We start from the raw sequence: 20,030 nt of genomic DNA, 5'->3' as shown, positions 1-20,030 counted from the left end.
CTATTAGGTTGAAAGACACATATTACAAATGGTATGCAAGAACATAGAAACTCTATGTTACATGACAATATCACAACTTAACAGCAACATTAGAAAAGAGATTGTATCACAATTTTGGACAATAAGAAAATGTGTGTTATAAATTAGTAGATTTGCTCTTATGAAAAATAATTAAGAGAAATCTGCTGGAATAAGTGAACAACAAAAGATGAACAGAGTTATAAACCAAAACAAAAACATGGACACAAAAAGATTATTTTAAATAAAAGAGAAACTTGATTAACTAGATAACCTACTTACAGATAATTTGATACTAAAATGGTATAATAATGCAATAAAAGAGTTAATATAGATTTTATCTTGGGGTATCGTTTTAGGGATAAACCACTGCGTTTAAAAATATAGTATTATCCTATGTGCATTGTATGCATGTATTAGGAACATAAGTGTAATATTTATTTTGGCAGCGGAGTAAAGTTAGTCCCTAAAGCATTAATTAATTACAATGCTTTAGTTTTTGCTTCCTACCTGCCTTTGTATTCTGCTTTTTGATAAATCTGTGTTGGTGATTGTTACTAAGGTGAGCCCAGATTAATGGAAATTAATTCATACTAAAGTTTTAATATCTTATGTACCACTTATGTAGCACTCACTAGACCTCAAACACAATATTAAAAAATGTAGCAAAAAGTAGGGAGGTTTCTTGCTGGTTCCTAAATAAAGGGCTAGTCTTCTTTGGGTGAGTACTGAATATGGACATGAGTCATTATAAGGACATTTTGTGTGATTTTAATTTGTTTCTAACATGTTTAAATACAACTGTTGTATATGCATGGTGTATTAGTTTATAATCCTTTTAAATTGATGTTTGACATTATCATCCTGTTGATATATCATTCACATTCATCTTCAGACCTGGTATTTCTTTCAGCTGAAAAAATGTACGTAGGCTGTAAGTAGGAATTACTGAGTAGCAGATTGTTTTCTCCTACATTGGTGTATCCGGTCCACGGCTTCATCCTTACTTGTGGGATATTCTCAATCCCTACAGGAAGTGGCAAAGAGAGCACACACAGAGCTGTCCATATAGCTCCCCTCAGTCTCCGCCCCCCCAGTCATTCTCTTTGCCGCTCTAACAAGTAGCATCTCCACGGGAGGGTAAAGAGTATGTGGTGTTAGTTGTAGTTTTTTATTTCTTCTAACAAGAGTTTATTTTAAAATAGTGCCGGCTTGTACTATTTACTCTGAAGCAGAAAGTGATGAAGATTTCTGCTGAGAGGAATATGATTTTAGCACCAGTAACTAAAATCCATTGCTGTTCCCACGCAGGACTGTTGAATATCAGAGAACTTCAGTTGGAGGGAACAGTTTGCAAGCTTAACTGCTTCAGGTATGATCAGTCATTTTTCTAACAAGACCATGTAATGCTAGAAGACTGTCAGAAATCCCCTCAGGGATAGGTAAGCCATTTTTCTCAGACTCTGTATAAAATGATGGCTTTAATTAAGGGCTCAATGCTGGTTGACACTATTGTGGGCTTAATCGATTGCTTATTAGCATGTTTCAGTATGAATAAGGTGTTTTTTGAGACTTTTGAAACACTTATGGGGTTTAATATTGCACCTGGCACTTAATTAGACACCTAATCTAGTCTAAAAGGCCCCACCACTCTGGAATGAAGAGGGAGGAGGCCTCATTTTCGCGCCTCAATTGCGCAGTTGTTTTGGCTAGACAGTTCATGCAGCTTCACGTGGGGAGTCCAGAGACATCAGAAAGGACTTCAGAGAGGCTTATTTCCTACTCAAATAATCCCTAAGGAAGGTAAAAGCCACAGTAGAGGCTGTGGCATTGTACTGTAGTGTTTTTAACCGGTTAACTGCTGTTCTTAGCTCCAGTTTGGGCATTAAGGGGTTAATTGGTCTGAAAATTTGTGTGCAATCTTTTCAAAGCATTAAGACACTGTGGTGAAAAGGTCATTAAAATCGGATGTTTATTTGATGTTTTTTTGATGTTTTAGTAATAAAGTGTGCACTTTTATTATTTAAAGACACAGTAAAGTTTTTGTCAAAATGATTTTTTATTGCATTGAAGTTCTGTCTAAGTCTGTCAAACATGTCTGACCCTTCAGATAGCCTTTGTTCTGTATGTTTAAAGGCCAAGGCGGTTCCCCCATTAAATTTATGTGTGAAGTGTGCCATAGCGTCCAAACAGCTTAAGGACCGTACAGTCACGCTTAAAGATGTAGCCCAAGATGATTCTTTAGCTGAAGGTAGTGAGGATAGCCCGCTATCCTCTCCTTCTGTGTCAACACCAGCTATGCCCGCACAAGCGATGCCCAGTACATCTAGCGCACCAATTGCTATTACTTTGCAACAGTTAGCAGCAGTAATGGATAATTCTCTCGCAGCATTTTTATCCAAACTGCCAGCTTTTCCAAGGAAGCGTGATAGCTCAGTTTTAAATGCAGAAGATGAGCAAGCAGACGCAGCGGATAATTTATCTGTAGTGCCCTCACATCAATCTGACTTGGCGGTGAGGGAGGGCCTGTCTGAGGGAGAAATTTCTGACACAGGAAAAGTTTCTCAGCAGGCAGAGCCAGATACCATAGCATTTAAGTTTAAGTTAGAACACCTCCGCGCCCTGCTTAAGGAGGTCCTAGCTACACTTGATGATTGTGACCCTTTGGTGGTCCCAGAAAAATTGTGTAAAATGGACAAATTCTTAGAGGTCCCAGTACACACTGATGTGTTTCCGATACCTAAGAGGGTGGCGGATATTGTGACTAGGGAGTGGGAGAGACCAGGTGTACCTTTTGTTTTCCCCCCCTATATTTAAGAAAATGTTCCCCATTGTTGACCCCAGAAAGGACGCGTGGCAGACGGTCCCTAAGGTAGAGGGGGCAGTTTCAACACTAGCTAAGCGCACTACTATACCAATAGAAGATAGTTGCGCTTTCAAAGATCCTATGGATAAAAAATTAGAAGGTTTACTTAAGAAAATTTTTGTTCAACAAGGTTTTCTTCTTCAACCAATTTCTTGCATTATTCCTGTAACCACTGCAGCGTCTTTTTGGTTTGAGGAACTAGAAAAGTCGCTCCAGAAGGAGACTTCTTATGATGAAGTCATGGAGAGAATTCACGCCCTGAAGTTGGCTAATTCCTTCATTACAGATGCCGCTTTTCAGTTAGCTAAATTAGCGGCGAAAAATTCTAGTTTTGCAATCGTGGCGCGCAGAGCGATTTGGCTAAAATCTTGGTCGGCAGATGTGTCGTCCAAAACAAAATTGCTTAATGTTCCTTTCAAGGGTAAGACCCTATTCGGGCCAGAGTTGAAAGAAATTATTTCAGATATCACTGGGGGAAAGGGCCATGCCCTTCCATAAGATAGACCTTTCAAAGCTAAGAATAAGTATAATTTTCGTTCCTTTCGCAATTTCAGGAACGGACCTGCTTCTACCTCTACAGCCACTAGGCAAGAGGGTAACGCATCCCAGCCCAAACCAGCATGGAACAAAGGTAAACAGGCCAAGAAGCCTGCTGCTGCTACCAAGACAGCATGAAAGGTTAGCCCCACGATCCGGGACCGGATCTAGTAGGGGGCAGACTTTCTCTCTTTGCTCAGGCTTGGGCAAGAGATGCCTGGGCGCTAGAAATTGTTTCTCAGGGGTATCTTCTGGAATTCAAGGACCTTCCTCCAAAGGGAAGGTTCCACATGTCTCGCTTATCTTTAGACCAGATAAAGAGACAGGCATTCTTACGTTGCGTAGAAGACCTTCTAAAAATGGGAGTGATACACCCAGTTCCAACAGCAGAACTAGGACTGGGTTTTTACTCAAACCTGTTTGTAGTTCCCAAAAAGGAAGGAACTTTCAGGCCAATCCTGGATTTAAAAATCCTAAACAAATTCCTCAGAGTTCCATCATTCAAAATGGAAACCATTCGGACAATTTTACCAATGATCCAGGAGGGTCAATATATGACTACCGTGGACTTAAAGGATGCGTACCTGCATATTCCTATCCACAAAGATCACCATCAGTTCCTGAGGTTCGCTTTTTTGGACAAGCATTACCAATTCGTGGCCCTTCCCTTCGGATTGGCCACTGCTCCCAGAATTTTCACAAAGGTGCTAGGGTCCCTTCTAGCGGTACTAAGACCAAGGGGCATTGCAGTAGCACCTTACCTAGGCGACATCTTAATACAAGCGTCGTCCTTTCACAAAGCAAAGGCTCATACGGACATTGTTCTGTCCTTTCTAAGGTCTCACGGGTGGAAGGTGAACATAGAAAAGAGTTCTCTGTCCCCGTTCACAAGGGTTCCCTTCCTGGGAACAATAATAGACTGTAGAAATGAAGATCTTTCTGACGGAAGTCAGGAAGTTAAAACATTTGAACACTTGTCGAGTTCTTCATGCCATTCCTCAACCCTCTGTGGCTCAGTGCATGGAGGTGATAGGACTCATGGTTGCGGCAATGGACGTGGTTCCCTTTGCTCGAATTCATTTAACACCACTGCAACTGTGCATGCTCAAACAGTGGAATGGGGATTATGCAGATTTGTCTCCCCAGATACAAATGGAACAGAAAACCAGAGACTCACTCCTCTGGTGGTTGTCTCAGGATCACCTGTCTCAGGGAATGAGTTTCCGCAGACCGGAGTGGATCATTGTCACGACCGACGCCAGTCTCTTAGGCTGGGGTGCGGTCTGGGAGTCTCTGAAAGCTCAGGGTCTATGGTCTCGGGAAGAATCTCTGCTCCCGATAAACATTTTGGAATTGAGAGCGATATTTAATGCGCTCCAGGCATGGCCTCAACTAGCGGAGGCCAAATTCATCAGATTTCAGTCTGACAACATGACGACTGTAGCGTACATCAATCATCAGGGAAGAACAAAAAGTTCCCTGGCGATGAGGGAGGTATCCAAGATCATCAAATGGGCAGAGGATCACTCCTGCCATCTTTCAGCAATTCACATCCCAGGAGTGGACAACTGGGAAGCGGATTATCTGAGTCGTCAGACTTTCCATCCAGGGAGTGGGAACTTCACCCGGAGGTTTTTGCCCAGTTAATTCAACTATGGGGCCTGCCAGATCTGGATCTGATGGCGTCACGTCAGAACTCCAAAGTTCCACGTTACGGGTCCAGGTCCAGGGATCCCAAGGCGACATTGGTAGATGCCTTAGTGGAGCCTTGGTCGTTCAATCTAGCTTATGTCTTTCCACCGTTTCCTCTTCTCCCCCGGCTAGTAGCCAGGATCAAACAGGAGAAGGCTTCGGTAATTCTGATAGCTACTGCGTGGCCACGCAGGACTTCGTATGCAGACCTGGTGAATATGTCATTGGTTCCACCATTGAAGCTACCTTTGAGACAGGACCTTCTAATCCATGGTCCATTCACACATCCAAACCTAGTTTCTCTGCAACTGACTGCTTGGATATTGAACGATTAATTCTAGCTAAGCGTGGGTTCTCTGAATCAGTTATAGATACTCTGATCCAGGCCAGAAAGCCTGTCACCAGGAAAATTTACAATAAGATATGGTGGAAATATCTTTGTTGGTGTGAATCCAAGGGTTACTCGTGGAGTAAGATACGGATTCCGAGGATATTGTCTTTTCTCCAAGAAGGATTGGAGAAAGGATTGTCAGCTAGTTCCTTAAAGGGACAAATATCTGCTCTGTCTATCCTGTTACACAAGCGTCTGGCAGCAGTACCAGACGTTCAGGCGTTTGCACAGGCTCTAGTTAGAATCAAGCCTGTCTATAAATCGGTGGCTCCTCCATGGAGTCTTAAATTAGTTCTTTCAGTTCTTCAAGGGGTTTCCGTTTGAACCTTTACATTCCATAGATATTAAGTTATTATCTTGGAAAGTTTTGTTTTTGGTAGCTGTTTCTTCTGCTCGAAGAGTTTCAGAATTGTCTGCTTTGCAGTGTAATTCACCTTATCTGGTGTTCCATGCAGATAAGGTTGTTTTGCGTACCAAACCTGGTTTTCTTCCAAAAGTGGTTTCTAATAAGAATATTAACCAGGAAATCATTGTTCCTTCTCTGTGCCCTAACCCAGCTTCTAAGAACGAACGACTGTTACACAATCTTGATGTGGTTCGTGCTTTAAAATTCTATTTACAAGCAACTATAGATTTCAGACAAACATCATCCTTGTTTGTTGTCTATTCTGGTAAGAGGAGAGGTCAGAAGGCGACTGCTACCTCTCTTTCCTTCTGGCTGAAAAGCATCATCCGATTGGCTTATGAGACTTCTGGACAGCAGCCTCCTGAACGAATTACAGCTCATTCCACCAGAGCTGTGGCTTCCACATGGGCTTTCAAGAATGAGGCTTCTGTTGAACAGATTTGTAAGGCAGCGACTTGGTCTTCACTGCATACATTAACCAAATTTTACAAATTCGATACTTTTGCTTCTTCGGAGGCTATTTTTGGGAGAAAGGTTTTACAAGCAGTGGTGCCTTCCGTTTAGGTTACCTGACTTGTTCCCTCCCTTCATCCGTGTCCTTAAGCTTTGGTACTGGTTCCCACAAGTAAGGATGAAGCCGTGGACCGGATACACCAATGTAGGAGAAAACAGAATTTATGTTTACCTGATAAATTTCTTTCTCCTATGGTGTATCCGGTCCACGGCCCACCCTGGCATTTTGGTCAGGTTTAAATTTATTTTTGTAAACTACAGTCACCACTGCACCCTATGGTTCTCCTTTTTCTCCTAACCGTCGGTCGAATGACTGGGGGGGCGGAGCCTGAGGGGAGCTATATGGACAGCTCTACTGTGTGCTCTCTTTGCCACTTCCTGTAGGGATTGAGAATATCCCACAAGTAAGGATGAAGCCATGGACCGGATACACCGTAGGAGAAAGAAATTTATCAGGTAAACATAAATTCTGTTTTTTCAAGATTCACAGTATATACGCATGTGTATTTCTTTCCTATGGCATGGAGAGTCCACAACTTTATTCCAATTACTAGTGGGATATTCACCTCCTGGCCAGCAGGAGGAAGCAAAGAGCACCCCAGCAGAGCTATTAAGTGTCACTTCCCCTACCCATAACCCCCAATCATTCTCTTTGCCTCTTCATAGGAGGATGTGCGAAGATAAAACTTAGAAAAAAGTAGATAGGAGCGCTAAAAGCTAAAGGTGATATAGAGAAATCACATGTAGACTAATTAAAAATAAATAGAATAGTTGTATAAATTAACAAAGATTTATTTACATTAAGTGAAATATAAAAACGGACGTCTCCGTAAATAAAAACAAAAGTTACAGACTAGTTGCCACCATTTGGTATAAACTTGAATTGCAGAGTTCACAATAAAGTAAGCATAGTCCGATTCCACACTGAAATCTCAGTTGGAAGTTGGTTTGCTAGCAAAACAGGGGCTTACCCAGACGAGTGCACATTCAATCTTCTCCGTGACTAGTCGTACGGCCGTAATGACGTCACCATTGAGGGCGCTGTCCCAAACACACCTTCTGATTGGTGTAGATACGAAGTTAGTCAGTTGCAATATTACTTGGCTTTCTTTGCTGTAGTGTAGCAATCATCAAGGAAAAGAGGTTCCTGCACTTAGTGTCAAATAGCACGCAGGATGCCAAACGTAAGGCTGAGGAAAGTAGGATAGAATAATGTCCAATAGTGACCCGTTACAGGTCTAGTGGCAAAGTTCAGAGTGGCTAACAGTGTTAGCAATATTGCACACTTTTCATGTGAAGAATAGTTGATCCAGCTTATATGTGTAAGCTTATCTTTCTCTTATCTTTGTTAGTTGCAGCACATCAACGCGTTTCTCCCTCTGCAGGGGTTTTTCAAGATGAATATTCTGCAACAGGTGTGTCTTCTTTTAAAGGTGTATCTTGCTTCCCATTGGTCAGATTCCACCTGGGAAATTGGAGCTAAGGCAGTCTTTAGTTTTAAGGTGGACATACTTTTAAGATGGTATTGGCAGCATTGGTATAGCTTTGGCAACTCACATATAAAAACATTTATACAATCTTAGGGAGTTTCACATATGGTTATTTTAGCTCCCTCAAAGAGGTTTAATTAATAAAAAGAAATAAAGAAAAATAAAAATAAAAAGAGGAGTTAATAGTCTATATATATATATATATATATATATATAGATCATATAGTGTAAGAAATATCATAAAATAAAAAGTCTCATTAAAGCCTACTAATTGATGCTTGTATATATGAAATAGACTTCAGTCAAATAAAAATGGAGAAATATCTAATTCAGAATTCAAACCGGCAGGGAACAGGGTATTGTATCTATAAATCAATTCTGCTTCTTTAATTTTCAAAGCCTTTTCTATATTTCCTCCCCTTCAGTTATTTTTCAACTGTATTATTCCCCAATAACTTAGATCTTTAGTGTTCCCCTTGTGTATTAACTTAAAGTGCTTATATAAATTAGTGTCCACCATTCCTTTCTCAATGCATAGTAAATTTACTATGCATTGAGAAAGGAATGGTGGACACTAATTTATATAAGCACTTTAAGTTAATACACAAGGGGAACACTAAAGATCTGAGTTATTGGGGAATAATACAGTTGAAAAATAACTGGAGGGGAGGAAATATAGAAAAGGCTTTGAAAATTAAAGAAGCAGAATTGATTTATAGATACAATACCCTGTTCCCTGCCGGTTTGAATTCTGAATGAGATATTTATCCATTTTTATTTGACTGAAGTCTATTTCATATATACAAGCATCAATTAGTAGGCTTTAATGAGACTTTTTATTTTATGATATTTCTTACACTATATGATCTATATATATATAGACTATTAACTCCTCTTTTTATTTTTCTTTATTTCTTTTTATTAATTAAACCTCTTTAAGGGAGCTAAAATAACCATATGTGAAACTCCCTAAGATTGTATAAATGTTTTTATATGTGAGTTGCCAAAGCTATACCAATGCTGCCAATACCATCTTAAAAGTATGACCACCTTAAAACTAAAGACTGCCTTAGCTCCAATTTCCTAGGTGGAATCTGACCAATGGGAAGCAAGATACACCTTTAAAGGAAGACACACCTGTTGCAGAATATTCATCTTGAAAAAGCCCTGCAGAGGGAGAAACGCGTTGATGTGCTGCAACTAACAAAGATAAGAGAAAGATAAGCTTACACATATAAGCTGGATCAACTATTCTTCACATGAAAAGTGTGCAATATTGCTAACACTGTTAGCCACTCTGAACTTTGCCACTAGACCTGTAACGGGTCACTATTGGACATTATTCTATCCTACTTTCCTCAGCCTTACGTTTGGCATCCTGCGTGCTATTTGACACTAAGTGCAGGAACCTCTTTTCCTCGATGATTGCTACACTACAGCAAAGAAAGCCAAGTAATATTGCAACTTACTAACTTCGTATCTACACCAATCAGAAGGTGTGTTTGGGACAGCGCCCTCAATGGTGACGTCATTACGGCAGTACGACTAGTCACGGAGAAGATTGAATGTGCACTCGTCTGGGTAAGCCCCTGTTTTGCTAGCAAACCAACTTCCAACTGAGATTTCAGTGTGGAATCGGACTATGCTTACTTTATTGTGAACTCTGCAATTCAAGTTTATACCAAATGGTGGCAACTAGTCTGTAACTTTTGTTTTTATTTACGGAGACGTCCGTTTTTATATTTCACTTAATGTAAATAAATCTTTGTTAATTTATACAACTATTCTATTTATTTTTAATTAGTCTACACGTGATTTCTCTATATCACCTTTAGCTTTTAGCGCTCCTATCTACTTTTTTCTAAGTTTTGTGTTCACTTTCTCTACCTAGTTGGGGACTCATAGGTAATTTTAGGAGTTTGGTGCTACTTCCTGCGCTCTCTAGTACAACTCTCATAGGATGTGCGAAGATGGTGTCTGAAGATTTTATCCTTTAATGGGTATTTTTCCCTGCAAGCAAGGATTTGGGCTATGCTGTATCCATATCAATCTCTTTATTAAGATTAATGGTGGCTTGTAGCAGTTAGAAGACGGCGAGGTTGTCTTTCCTTAACTTCTAACCTTTAATGCTACCCCTGTTTTCGGATCTCTGATCGTAGCGGAGTTAGTAGCGGTGTGTGTAGACCTTTGTAGCTCCTGATTGAAAACCTCTAACTATGGTCCTGATTCTACTAGTGGGATAGATCGACTAGTTCAGGGAGTGGAAAGCCCTCAGCAAAGCTGAGGTGTTACGGTTCTGGTTTTTAAAACTTTTTTTTTTCTTTTTCTATCAGAGTATATGATAAACATCATTTTATTTTGGCACAATATTTATTTTGCTAATTTCTGTGGGGTCTAATTTATTTTTAGTCATGGACACTAATGAAGGAAGAGTGGGTCTTTTGTGAAATTTTTGTTTTGCTTGGAGGCTAATGTTTTTCCTCCTGTGCAGTTTTGCTCTATTTGTCTAAATAAAACTTTATTATTTAAAGATGAAATTTCTCTCTCAGAGCCTTCTATCTCTCAGGATAATGTTGCCCTAGCTATGCCTCAGCTTTCCCCTCAAACATCCCAAGCTTTAACAGTTACGCATGCAGTGCCCTGCGGTTCCTCTCAACAACATCCTGGGGGTGTTTATTTACCGGGGATTTTGCTGCGCAGATAGCTTCAGCAGTTTCTGCAGCTTTATCAGCTTTTCCTGTTGCTGGGAAGAGGAAATCTAAAAATATTTCTCTCAGTAAGGGTTCTGACACCCCTAAGGCAGCGTTAGTCAGTCTCTCTTAGATGTCTGATGACGAGAATACCTCAGTGGCTTCTGAGGGTAAGATTTCAGACTCTGAATCTATAGTTGAAAATTCTGCAGATTCAGAAGAGGTTAATTTTAGATTTAAACTGGAACACCGGTTACTTCTGAAGGAGGTCCTTGCACCTTTGGAAAACTCTGAATCATCTGTTGCTGAGAAGTCTAGTAAACTTAACAGAGAGTATATGATGTTCCTTCATTTGTGGAAGTGTATCCAGTTCAGGACCATATGTCAGAAATTATAACTTAAGAATGGGAAAAGCTAGGGATTCCTTTTTCCCCATCCCCTGTTTTTAAAAAGATTTTTCCTGTTGACTCTATATAGGACTTGTGGCATACAGTGCTCAAAGTAGATGGGGCTATCTCTACTCTAGCTAAGAGAACTTCTATTCCTATTGAGGATAGTTCTTTTAAGGATTCCATGGATAAGAAGCTAGAGGCTTACTTAAAGAAGATGTACATCCATCAGGGACTTCAGTGGCAACTTGTTGCAAGTATTGCCACTGTAGCAGGGGCAGCATCTTATTGGTGCAATGCTTTGTCTGACTTGATTTCGGAAGAGACTAATATAGAGGAGATCCAGGATAGGATCAAGGCTCTTAAACTGGCCAATACTTTTATCTGTGATGCCAATATGCAAGTGTTTAGACTGGGAGCCCCGATTTCTAGCCTTGCTGTTCTAGCTCGCAGAGCTCTGTGGCTAAAATCTTGGCCTAGGGCAAGACTTTATTTAATGGGTGGAAAGGGATCTTTCCTTCCCCAGGGCAAGAAGAATAGACCCAAGGGTCGGAAAATTCGAATTTTCGCTCCATTCGCAATTTCAAATGACAAAAGACTTCTTCCTCTCCCAAGCCGGAGCAATCCAGGTCTTCTTGGAGATCCAGTAAGACCTTGGATCAAGGGGAAGCAAGCCAAGAAACCTTCCGCCGATTCTAAATCGGCATGAAGGGGCTGCCCCCGATCCAGTCTTGGATCAAGTGGGGGGCAGGCTTTTTCTTTTCCGGCAGTCTTGGACCTGTGATGTTCCACTGTGGCGGTAGTATCTCAGGGATACAGAATAGGAGTTAAGTCTTGTCTCCCCAGGGGCAGATTTCTCCTGTCAAGGTTATCTGCAAACCAGGTGAAAAGAGAGGCCTTCTTAAACTGCGTAAAGGACCTATCTTCCCTGGGAGGGATTGTTCCAGTTCCCGTAGTGGAACAGGGTCAAGGATTCTATTCAAATCTTTTTGTGATTCCAAAAAAAGAGGGGACTTTTCGTCCCATTCTAGACCTAAAGTGTCTCAACAAATTCCTCAGGGTTCCGTCCTTCAAAATGGAAACTATCCATTCCATTCTTTCCTTGGTCCAAGAAGGTCAGTTCATGACGACCATAGATCTGAAGGATGCGTATATTCATGTTCCTTTTCACAGGGAACATCATCATTACCTGAGGTTTGCATTTCTGGACAAACATTTCCAGTTTGTTGCCCTTCCTTTTGGTCTTGCTACGGCTCCTCGAATCTTTACCAAGGTTCTAGACGCCCTTTTAGCGGTGGTCAGATCTCAGGGAATAGCGGTAGCGTCTTACCTGGACGACATTTTGGTTCAAGCGCCATCTTTTCAGCTAGCCAAATCTCATACAGAGATGTTGTCTATTCGACGTTCCCACGGGTGGAAAGTGAATATGGAAAAAAGTTCCCTAGTACCAAATACCAGGGTGTGTTTCTTGGGAACAATTATAGATTCTTTGTCAAAGGATGTCAGAAACTCCAAACTTCTAGCTGCTTGCCTTTCACTTCAGTCCTCTGTGTGTCCATCAGTGGCTCAGTGTATGGAAGTTATTGGTCTGATGGTTGCTTCCATAGACATTTCTTTTGCTCGGTTCCATCTGAGACCTCTTTAGCTATGCATGCTCAGTCAGTGGAACGGAGACCACTCGGATCTCTTGCAGATTATAGCTCTGTTATCCCCTAACAAGGGATGCTCTCTTGTGGTGGATCTCTCAGGGCAATCTGTCTCATGGTAGATGCTTTCTGAGACCTTCCTGGGGGGATTGTGACCACGGATGCCAGCCTAGTAGGCTGGGGAGCAGTTTGGGACTCCTTAAAGGCTCAAGGTCTTTGGATTCGAGAGGAGTCTTCTCTTCCCATAAACATCTTAGAGTTGAGAGCAATCTTCAATGCTTTGACAGCTTGGCCTCAACTAGCTTTGGTCCAGTTTATCAGATTCCAATCGGATAACATCACCTCAGTGGCATACATCAACCACCAGGGGGAGACTCGGAGCTCGTTATTAATGAAGGAAGTGTCCCGCATTCTGCAGTGGGAGTATCACGATTGTCTCCTATCTGCCATCCACATTCCAGGGGTGCACAACTGTGAAGTGAACTTTCTGAGCAGGCAGACTTTTCATCCTGGGGAGTGGGCTCTCCATCCGGAGGTATTCTCAATGATAAACCTCAGTTGTGTCAAATCATCACGCTTCCAAAGTACGGTTCAAGGTCAAGAGATCCTCAAGCTGTTCTTGTAAATGCTCTGGCAGTTCCTTTGAATTTCGATCTAGCATACCCGTTTCCTCCGTTTGCTCTTCTTCCACGAGTCATTGCTCATAGCAAACAGGAGAGAGCATCTGTAATTTTTATAGCTCCTGTTTGGCCTTGCAGGATCTGGTTCGCGGATCTAGTGAGGATGTCATCTCTTCCTCCTTGGAAGTTATCTCTGAGAAAAGACCTTCTACTTCAAGGTCCTTTACTTCATCCAAATCTGGATTCTCTGAAGCTGACTGCTTTGAGATTGAACACCTAGTTTTGGCTAGGCATGGCTTCTCCGAGAAGGTCATTGACACCATGGTTCAAGCTCGTAAATCTGTTACTCGCAAGATTTACCATAAGGTATGGCACAAATACCTTTATTGGTGTGAATCGAGGGTTTTCTCTTGGAACAGGGTGAGGGTTCCCCAAATTTTGTCTTTTCTTCAGGAGGGCCTGGAGAAAGGTTTGTCAGAATTCTGCACTGTCTGTTCTTTACATAAACGTCTGGCAGACCGGCCAGATGTTCAATTTTTTTGTTCAGGCTCTGGTCCTGTTGCTCCTCCTTGGAGTCTTATCTTGTTCTTAAAGTGTTGCAGCAGGCTCCGTTTGAGCCGATGCATTCTGTTAACATTAAATTGTTATCTTGGAAGGTGTTGTTCCTTATTGCTATTTCTTCTGCTTGTAGTTTCTGAACTTTTGGCTCTGCAGTGTGATTCTCACCTTATTTTTCATGAAGATAAGGCGGTCCTTCGTACTAAGCTGGAAATCCTTACTAAGGTTGTATCGGATCGCAATGTTAATCAGGAAATAGTTCCTTCGTTTTGTCCCAATCCTCCTCAGAAGGAATGTCTGTTGCATAACCTTGATGTTGCTGCATGCTCGTTATTTTTTTCTGGTAAACGTAAGGGTCAGAAGGCAACTTCTACTACTCTTTCTCTTTGGTTGAGAAGTGTTATCCGGTTAGCTTATGAGACAGCAGGACAACAGCCTTCTGAGAGAATTACGGCTCATTCCACTAGGGCCGTCTCTTCTTCATGGGCTTTTAAAAATGAAGCTTCTGTGGAGCAAATTTTCAAGGCGGCTACATGGTCCTCTTTGCATTGCTTTTCCAAATTCTATAGATTTGATACTTTTGCCTCAGCTGAGGCTTCCTTTGGGAGAAAGGATCTTCAAGCGGTGGTGCCTTCTGTTTAAGTCCGCCCGTCTTGTTCTCCCTCCCTTTCATTCCGTGTCCTCTGGCTTGGGTATTGGTTCCCACTAGTAATTGGAATGAAGTCATGGACTCTCCATGCCATAGGAAAGAAAACATAATTTATGCTTACCTGATAAAAAAAAATTATTTCCGGGCATGGAGAGTCCACGATCCGTCATTAGTTTAAGTTAAAGGGCCATAATACCCAAATGTTGAAACACTTGAAAGTGATGCAGCATAGCTGTAAAAAGCTGACTAGAAAATATCACCTGAACGTCTCTATGTAAAAAAGAAAGATATTTTACTGCAAAAGTTCCTCAGTAGCCACATCCCATTGTAAAGGACTTCTAAGCAACAAATCAGTATGTCTGTCCTGAGACAGTGGAAGGAGCGAGCATTCGTGCACTCTCATCTTATTTCCCTATTCAGTGTAAGGAAGTTTGCAATGAAATCTCATGAGAGTTAAGTGAAATCTTATAAGATCACAGTAAAAGAGTTCATGACCTCAGCACTGCTGATTGGCTGCTGTTCATTTCTTCTTCTTTTTTTTTTTACCTGCAGCTGAGCAGCAGCTGAGTATAACTTTTTACACATAACTTACTCTTCTGAGCTGAGGAAATTGTGAGGTAAAATATCTTCCTTTTTTACATAGAGATGCTCAGGTGATATTTTTCTGTCAGCTTTTTACAGTTATACTGCATCAGTTTCAAGTGATTTAGCATATGAGTATTATGTCCCTTTAAGACGGCAGTTCTTTTTAACAAACCTCAGGCACCTCTATACCGTGTTATCTTCTTCCATTTCCCTTCGGCTGAATGATTGGGGGTTATGGGTAGGGGAAGTGACACTTAACAGCTCTGCTGGGGTGCTCTTTGTCGCCTCCTGCTGACCAGGAGGTGAATATCCCACTAGTAATTGGAATGAAGTTGTGGACTCTTCATGCCCGGAAAGAAAGAAATTTATCAGGTAAGCATACATTTTGTTTTTGCGATTGGCTGATGACTGTCACATGATGAAGGGGGGGAAGACTAATTTTGCTAACTTTGAAATTTGTCAGAAAAAAATGAACTACTTGTAGAAAACCCTTTATCCAAACTTTTTGTGACTGGAGAAGATTGTGACTTACAGGCTAGGAAAAATAGTTATTTTTGAATATTTTTATTTATTTTTAAATATTAATTTAAAAGTTTTTAGAATAAGTTTGTATTTTGGAATTCCAGATTTGGGGATTTGTACAATGCTTTTCAATTGTTTTTTTATTATACATTTGTTGATTATGCAATTGTACTATATGTAGTGGTCCTTTTAACTTTACATTTCATTGTTTCTTGATTGTACATCTGCTATTATAGCAATGTGTTTTTGTATTTATAAAAACAAATATTTATGAATCCAGGTGCAGATACTTTTTTTTTCTTTCCTTTTCAGAATGACAGTGACTTCTTGAATACAATCTACGAATCCTACCTGTCCGTTCTGGTCAAAGGAAGTGCTCCTGGCAGAAAGATTTGATCATTTATTACCATCTGTGTTAACATTCCAGGAAGTGACTTGAGTGATGGCTAAAACTAGGGGCGGTGCAAGGAAACACCAGTTTATGTCACAGATTAACCATAGCTATTCTTCAACATTCAAAACCTTCTTTCCCCAATACAGAATTTTAATATTTACCTATAGAAAAGACATTTTTAAAATTAAATTCTTACAAAAATGTGTGGTATATGAGCAGATATTTCTAATATTTTATTACCATCAACTCTTATGGACACTAATTATTTTGGTCCATGTTTACTATTAAAAGTCCTCTTCCAGCCTGGAATCACACGATAGTGCCTTGAATATATTGTGTCTATATTCGTAACAAATAGGTATTTTAATACAAAGACAATCTATATGATGTAATGTTTCTGAGGATTTCAGTTGTGTTTATTTATTTAGTTTTACAAAACATTTGTCTCATGATTTATTGGCAGACACTGTCTTGAGAACTTAATAGATGGATAGGCGGAATATTAACATGTATGTAATGAAATGTTTTATCTTTCTCATTATTTCTAATGGAAACCACAGATTACAACATTGTATATTTTTCTGAGCATTTTGAAATTTCCTGAACTTTCTTTTTCTTTTTTTACTTTTAAAGATTGAACCATGTTAACCCTTTTGTCAATAAAATTATATAAACTGAATAAGTGCAGATCTGAGAAAAATGGCAACATAGTTGTTTTGTTTAGGTAGCTACACTCTTAATTTATTGCACGGTGTAATGACTTTATTTATATATATATATTTGCAGTTGTTAAGAGTGGGGATGCCAGTGAGTAGGGATGTATATTCAGATCAATCGACCGCTAACGAATAAGGAAGATGGCAGGTGCCGGCGGCATTAGTCTATTTTCAGAGACGGTTTTTTTTCTTGGGAAAGTGCAACACACTGAGACCTGGATTTGCACAGATCTTACTGTTTTTTACTTTCACAAGAAGAAATCTGGCTTCAAAAAGAGCCAAATTCTGCTTGTGGTCTCCATCTTTCCCATTCGTTACCTACGAATTACCTGAATACACATCCCTACCAGAGAGTAACACCGGCCTAGACTTACTAAGGAGTCTAAGGACTATCTAGTGAGACAAAGCTTTTATTCCTTTGGTACCTATTTGACTTGACAGGATGAACAAGGGATTGGAAAGCTTTCTGTCCCTGAATTTTAAAGGACTTAGTCAATTGTTTTGGCTAAATCTGAGTCTATACAAAGATCAATTTTAATAGAAATATATAATTTAACATTTTTAGCACACAATGTTTTAGGCGCATAATTTTATATGCAGGACCAGTGTATATTTGAGTAAATATAAGGCCCATTCCGAGCAAAAGAGAATTGCAGAGCTGTCTTAAAATTCTGAAATTTGGGATTACCACATAAATAAATAAAAATGTATATAATAAGTATTAGTTGCACTAGAGGTTTAAATATTTTATCTGTTTTGCCACTTACCTTTGTCTTATCTGTTCACCTTAGTGGGAATATATTGATAATATTTTGACAAAACAGCAAAAAGATAAAACCCATTATTACCAAATCAATTAAATTGGTTACCCTTTTTCAAGCAAAGTTATTACGTTTTTCAATAAAATAAATGTCATTATGGGTATATTTACTGCAACAAATTGCATTACTAATGTGAGCACATTAAAGGGATACTAAACCCACATTGTTTTCCTTAATGATTCAGATAGAGCATGCAATTTTAAGCATCTTTCTAATTTTCTCCTATTATAAACTTGTCTTTGTTCTCTTGCTATGTTTATTTTAAAAAGCAGAAATCTAAGCTTACAAGCCAGCCCATTTTTGGTACATCACCTGGGTAGCGCTTGCTGATTGGTGGCTAAATGTAGTCACCAATCAACAAGCGTCATCCAGGATGCTGAACCAAAAATGGTCCGGCTCCTAAGATTTCTGCTTTATCAAATAAAGATTGCAAGAGAATGAAGAAAATGTTATAATAGAAATAAATTAGAAAGTTGCTTAAAATAGCATGCTCTATCTAAATCATTAAAGAAACAAATTAGGTTTAGTATCCCTTTAAATGATCTCATATTTTTTGTGAATATGGCCCCGTCCCCACTTGTGTTTTCCATGAGGATATAGATGTGTGTGTTTATATTTCTATAAATATATACAGTACACACACCAACCCACCAACAATGAACACTTTTCAAGTAATGGTAATCCTCCTTCGGTTAAAAGGCCAGTGCTCTAGAAACCTTTGCAGTCAAACTAAAACTATGTAGGTTATTTTTCATTTAAAAGTGATTATACATATTTATTTACTTGTAAAGGTCTGAACACAAATTATTTTTCAGTTGTTTTTAAGATATAAAATGTAGATAAATTATTGGGAGGTGTTTTTTTATCGCTTAGCACTTTTGGTGTAAAATATGTTGTTGTGTCTTGCAAGATTCTTCCTAATAAATATATTTTCAACAAGAAACATTGTGTGATTTGTTCTTTCTGTATATCAGCAAGCAATTAATGTGGGATAGAGTGACAGCTATTTTAGATTAGGGTATTTTGAAATAATAGTAAAGATCCTGTAATGTTCATAGTCCATTATACAGATTGTCATTTGTTTAACAATACCCTTTGCAGGGTCTGTGCAATTAATATTAATAATTTATTGTTATCCAAGGATTAATGGATCCCAGGAGACATAAATATGTTTCACATAATTTTATTTCTGGCTCCTAACTTCATTGATTATTTTAGATATATCTAAGGTCAATTACCCTTGTCTGCCTTTATAAACAGTCATAATATAAATGTGTTAATCCCTAGTGTACTTTATCATGGGAGGTTTATGTATGTGTGTATAAAAAGGTTTTAGCTATGAGATTAAGGAGTTATCTCCACATTTTAATTATTTCCTGTTTTAACTGTGTCTTTTAAGATAAGAGTCCACAAATGATCATATATGGAATGCACTACTTGTCCACCAGGAAGGAGGCAAGATTACCCCTACATTCCAGAGTTTTGCTCCACCCTATCTCATTACTGTCCCACTTATGTTTTGCCTCCAGGATAGAGTAACTAAAACTTTGAAGTTCTTAACATCGTTTGATAGGGGTTCTCTACCTGATCTGAGACCCATATTCTCCCTCAAAATTGCCTCATGGACAGAGGGGTCAACTGGAATTCAGTCAAGCAGTGAGAAATATCTCAGTGGAAGATTTCATAAACCCCCCAAATCAAATGCAGATTTATCAAACAATCCCCTGGTCTACAGTCTGCTGCAGACTTGAATATCTTTGGAACTGGCTAACTAGGGAAGGGAAGAGAAGGGATAGAGGATGGCACTACTCTATATGGTGACCCAATTGAGACAGTAATAATGCAAGTATACTTAGGGGATGGGTGCTGTATACTGTAGAAATATAGAGCAAAAGTAGTAGTGGAAAATCCAACTACAAAAAGTGTATACTAAATAGCACTCCTCGCCATGGGACCACTGAAGGTAAGAGATCTGTGTATTTGTGAGCGCAGAGCAATATTAATAGTGTGTAACACTTAGGAAAACACATGAATGTTCTAAAATTGTGGGAACACAAAAAAGGGGATTAAAAAATAACTCTTATTAATCAATTAGAAAATAAATAAAAATGGGAAAAACACACAATTATAAACATATAGTAGAGACACATGAATCAAGCACCATTTGGATTCTAGTGGGATAGTAAGAGACCTAAAGATAATGGTCCAGATATTGTGATTAATATGATAATTGTGAAATATGAAACACATCAAATTAAGAGATTAATGAGTTTTAATCCTTCAAAATACAACCTATCCAAATATAGAAATGGTTCTTAAAGTATACTGAGTCTCTTAGTGGGTATATAGTGTCAACAAGGGGATGTTTTATGGTTCTCCCACTAAGTATCATATATAACTTATACTTGTATAATGTCCCACTCGTACGTGGTGACTATTAGTTAGTGATATTAGAATAAGGTGCTCAGTAATATGATATCCCTATAAACATATGCAGAAGAATAACCTGTGGCGCAATTGCCAATTT

At 39.3% G+C, this 20,030-nt stretch overlaps 1 protein-coding gene across 2 annotated transcripts in view; it reads left to right on the top strand.

Moving 5' to 3' along the window:
* Nucleotides 1–18,446, top strand: part of DCP1B (decapping mRNA 1B) — a 306,108-nt gene extending 287,662 nt beyond the window's left edge. For both annotated transcript variants that reach the window (XM_053718855.1, XM_053718854.1), the window contains one exon: nucleotides 15,885–18,446. In XM_053718855.1, the coding sequence (XP_053574830.1) occupies nucleotides 15,885–15,968 (84 nt within the window). In that variant the 3' untranslated portion in view covers nucleotides 15,969–18,446. The remainder of the gene's footprint in view (nucleotides 1–15,884) is intronic.
* The last annotated feature ends 1,584 nt before the right edge of the window (nucleotides 18,447–20,030 follow it).

Source organism: Bombina bombina, chromosome 6 (assembly GCF_027579735.1).
Source record: "Bombina bombina isolate aBomBom1 chromosome 6, aBomBom1.pri, whole genome shotgun sequence".
Lineage (NCBI taxonomy): Eukaryota > Metazoa > Chordata > Amphibia > Anura > Bombinatoridae > Bombina > Bombina bombina.
This window is presented reverse-complemented; position numbering and strand designations above follow the sequence as displayed.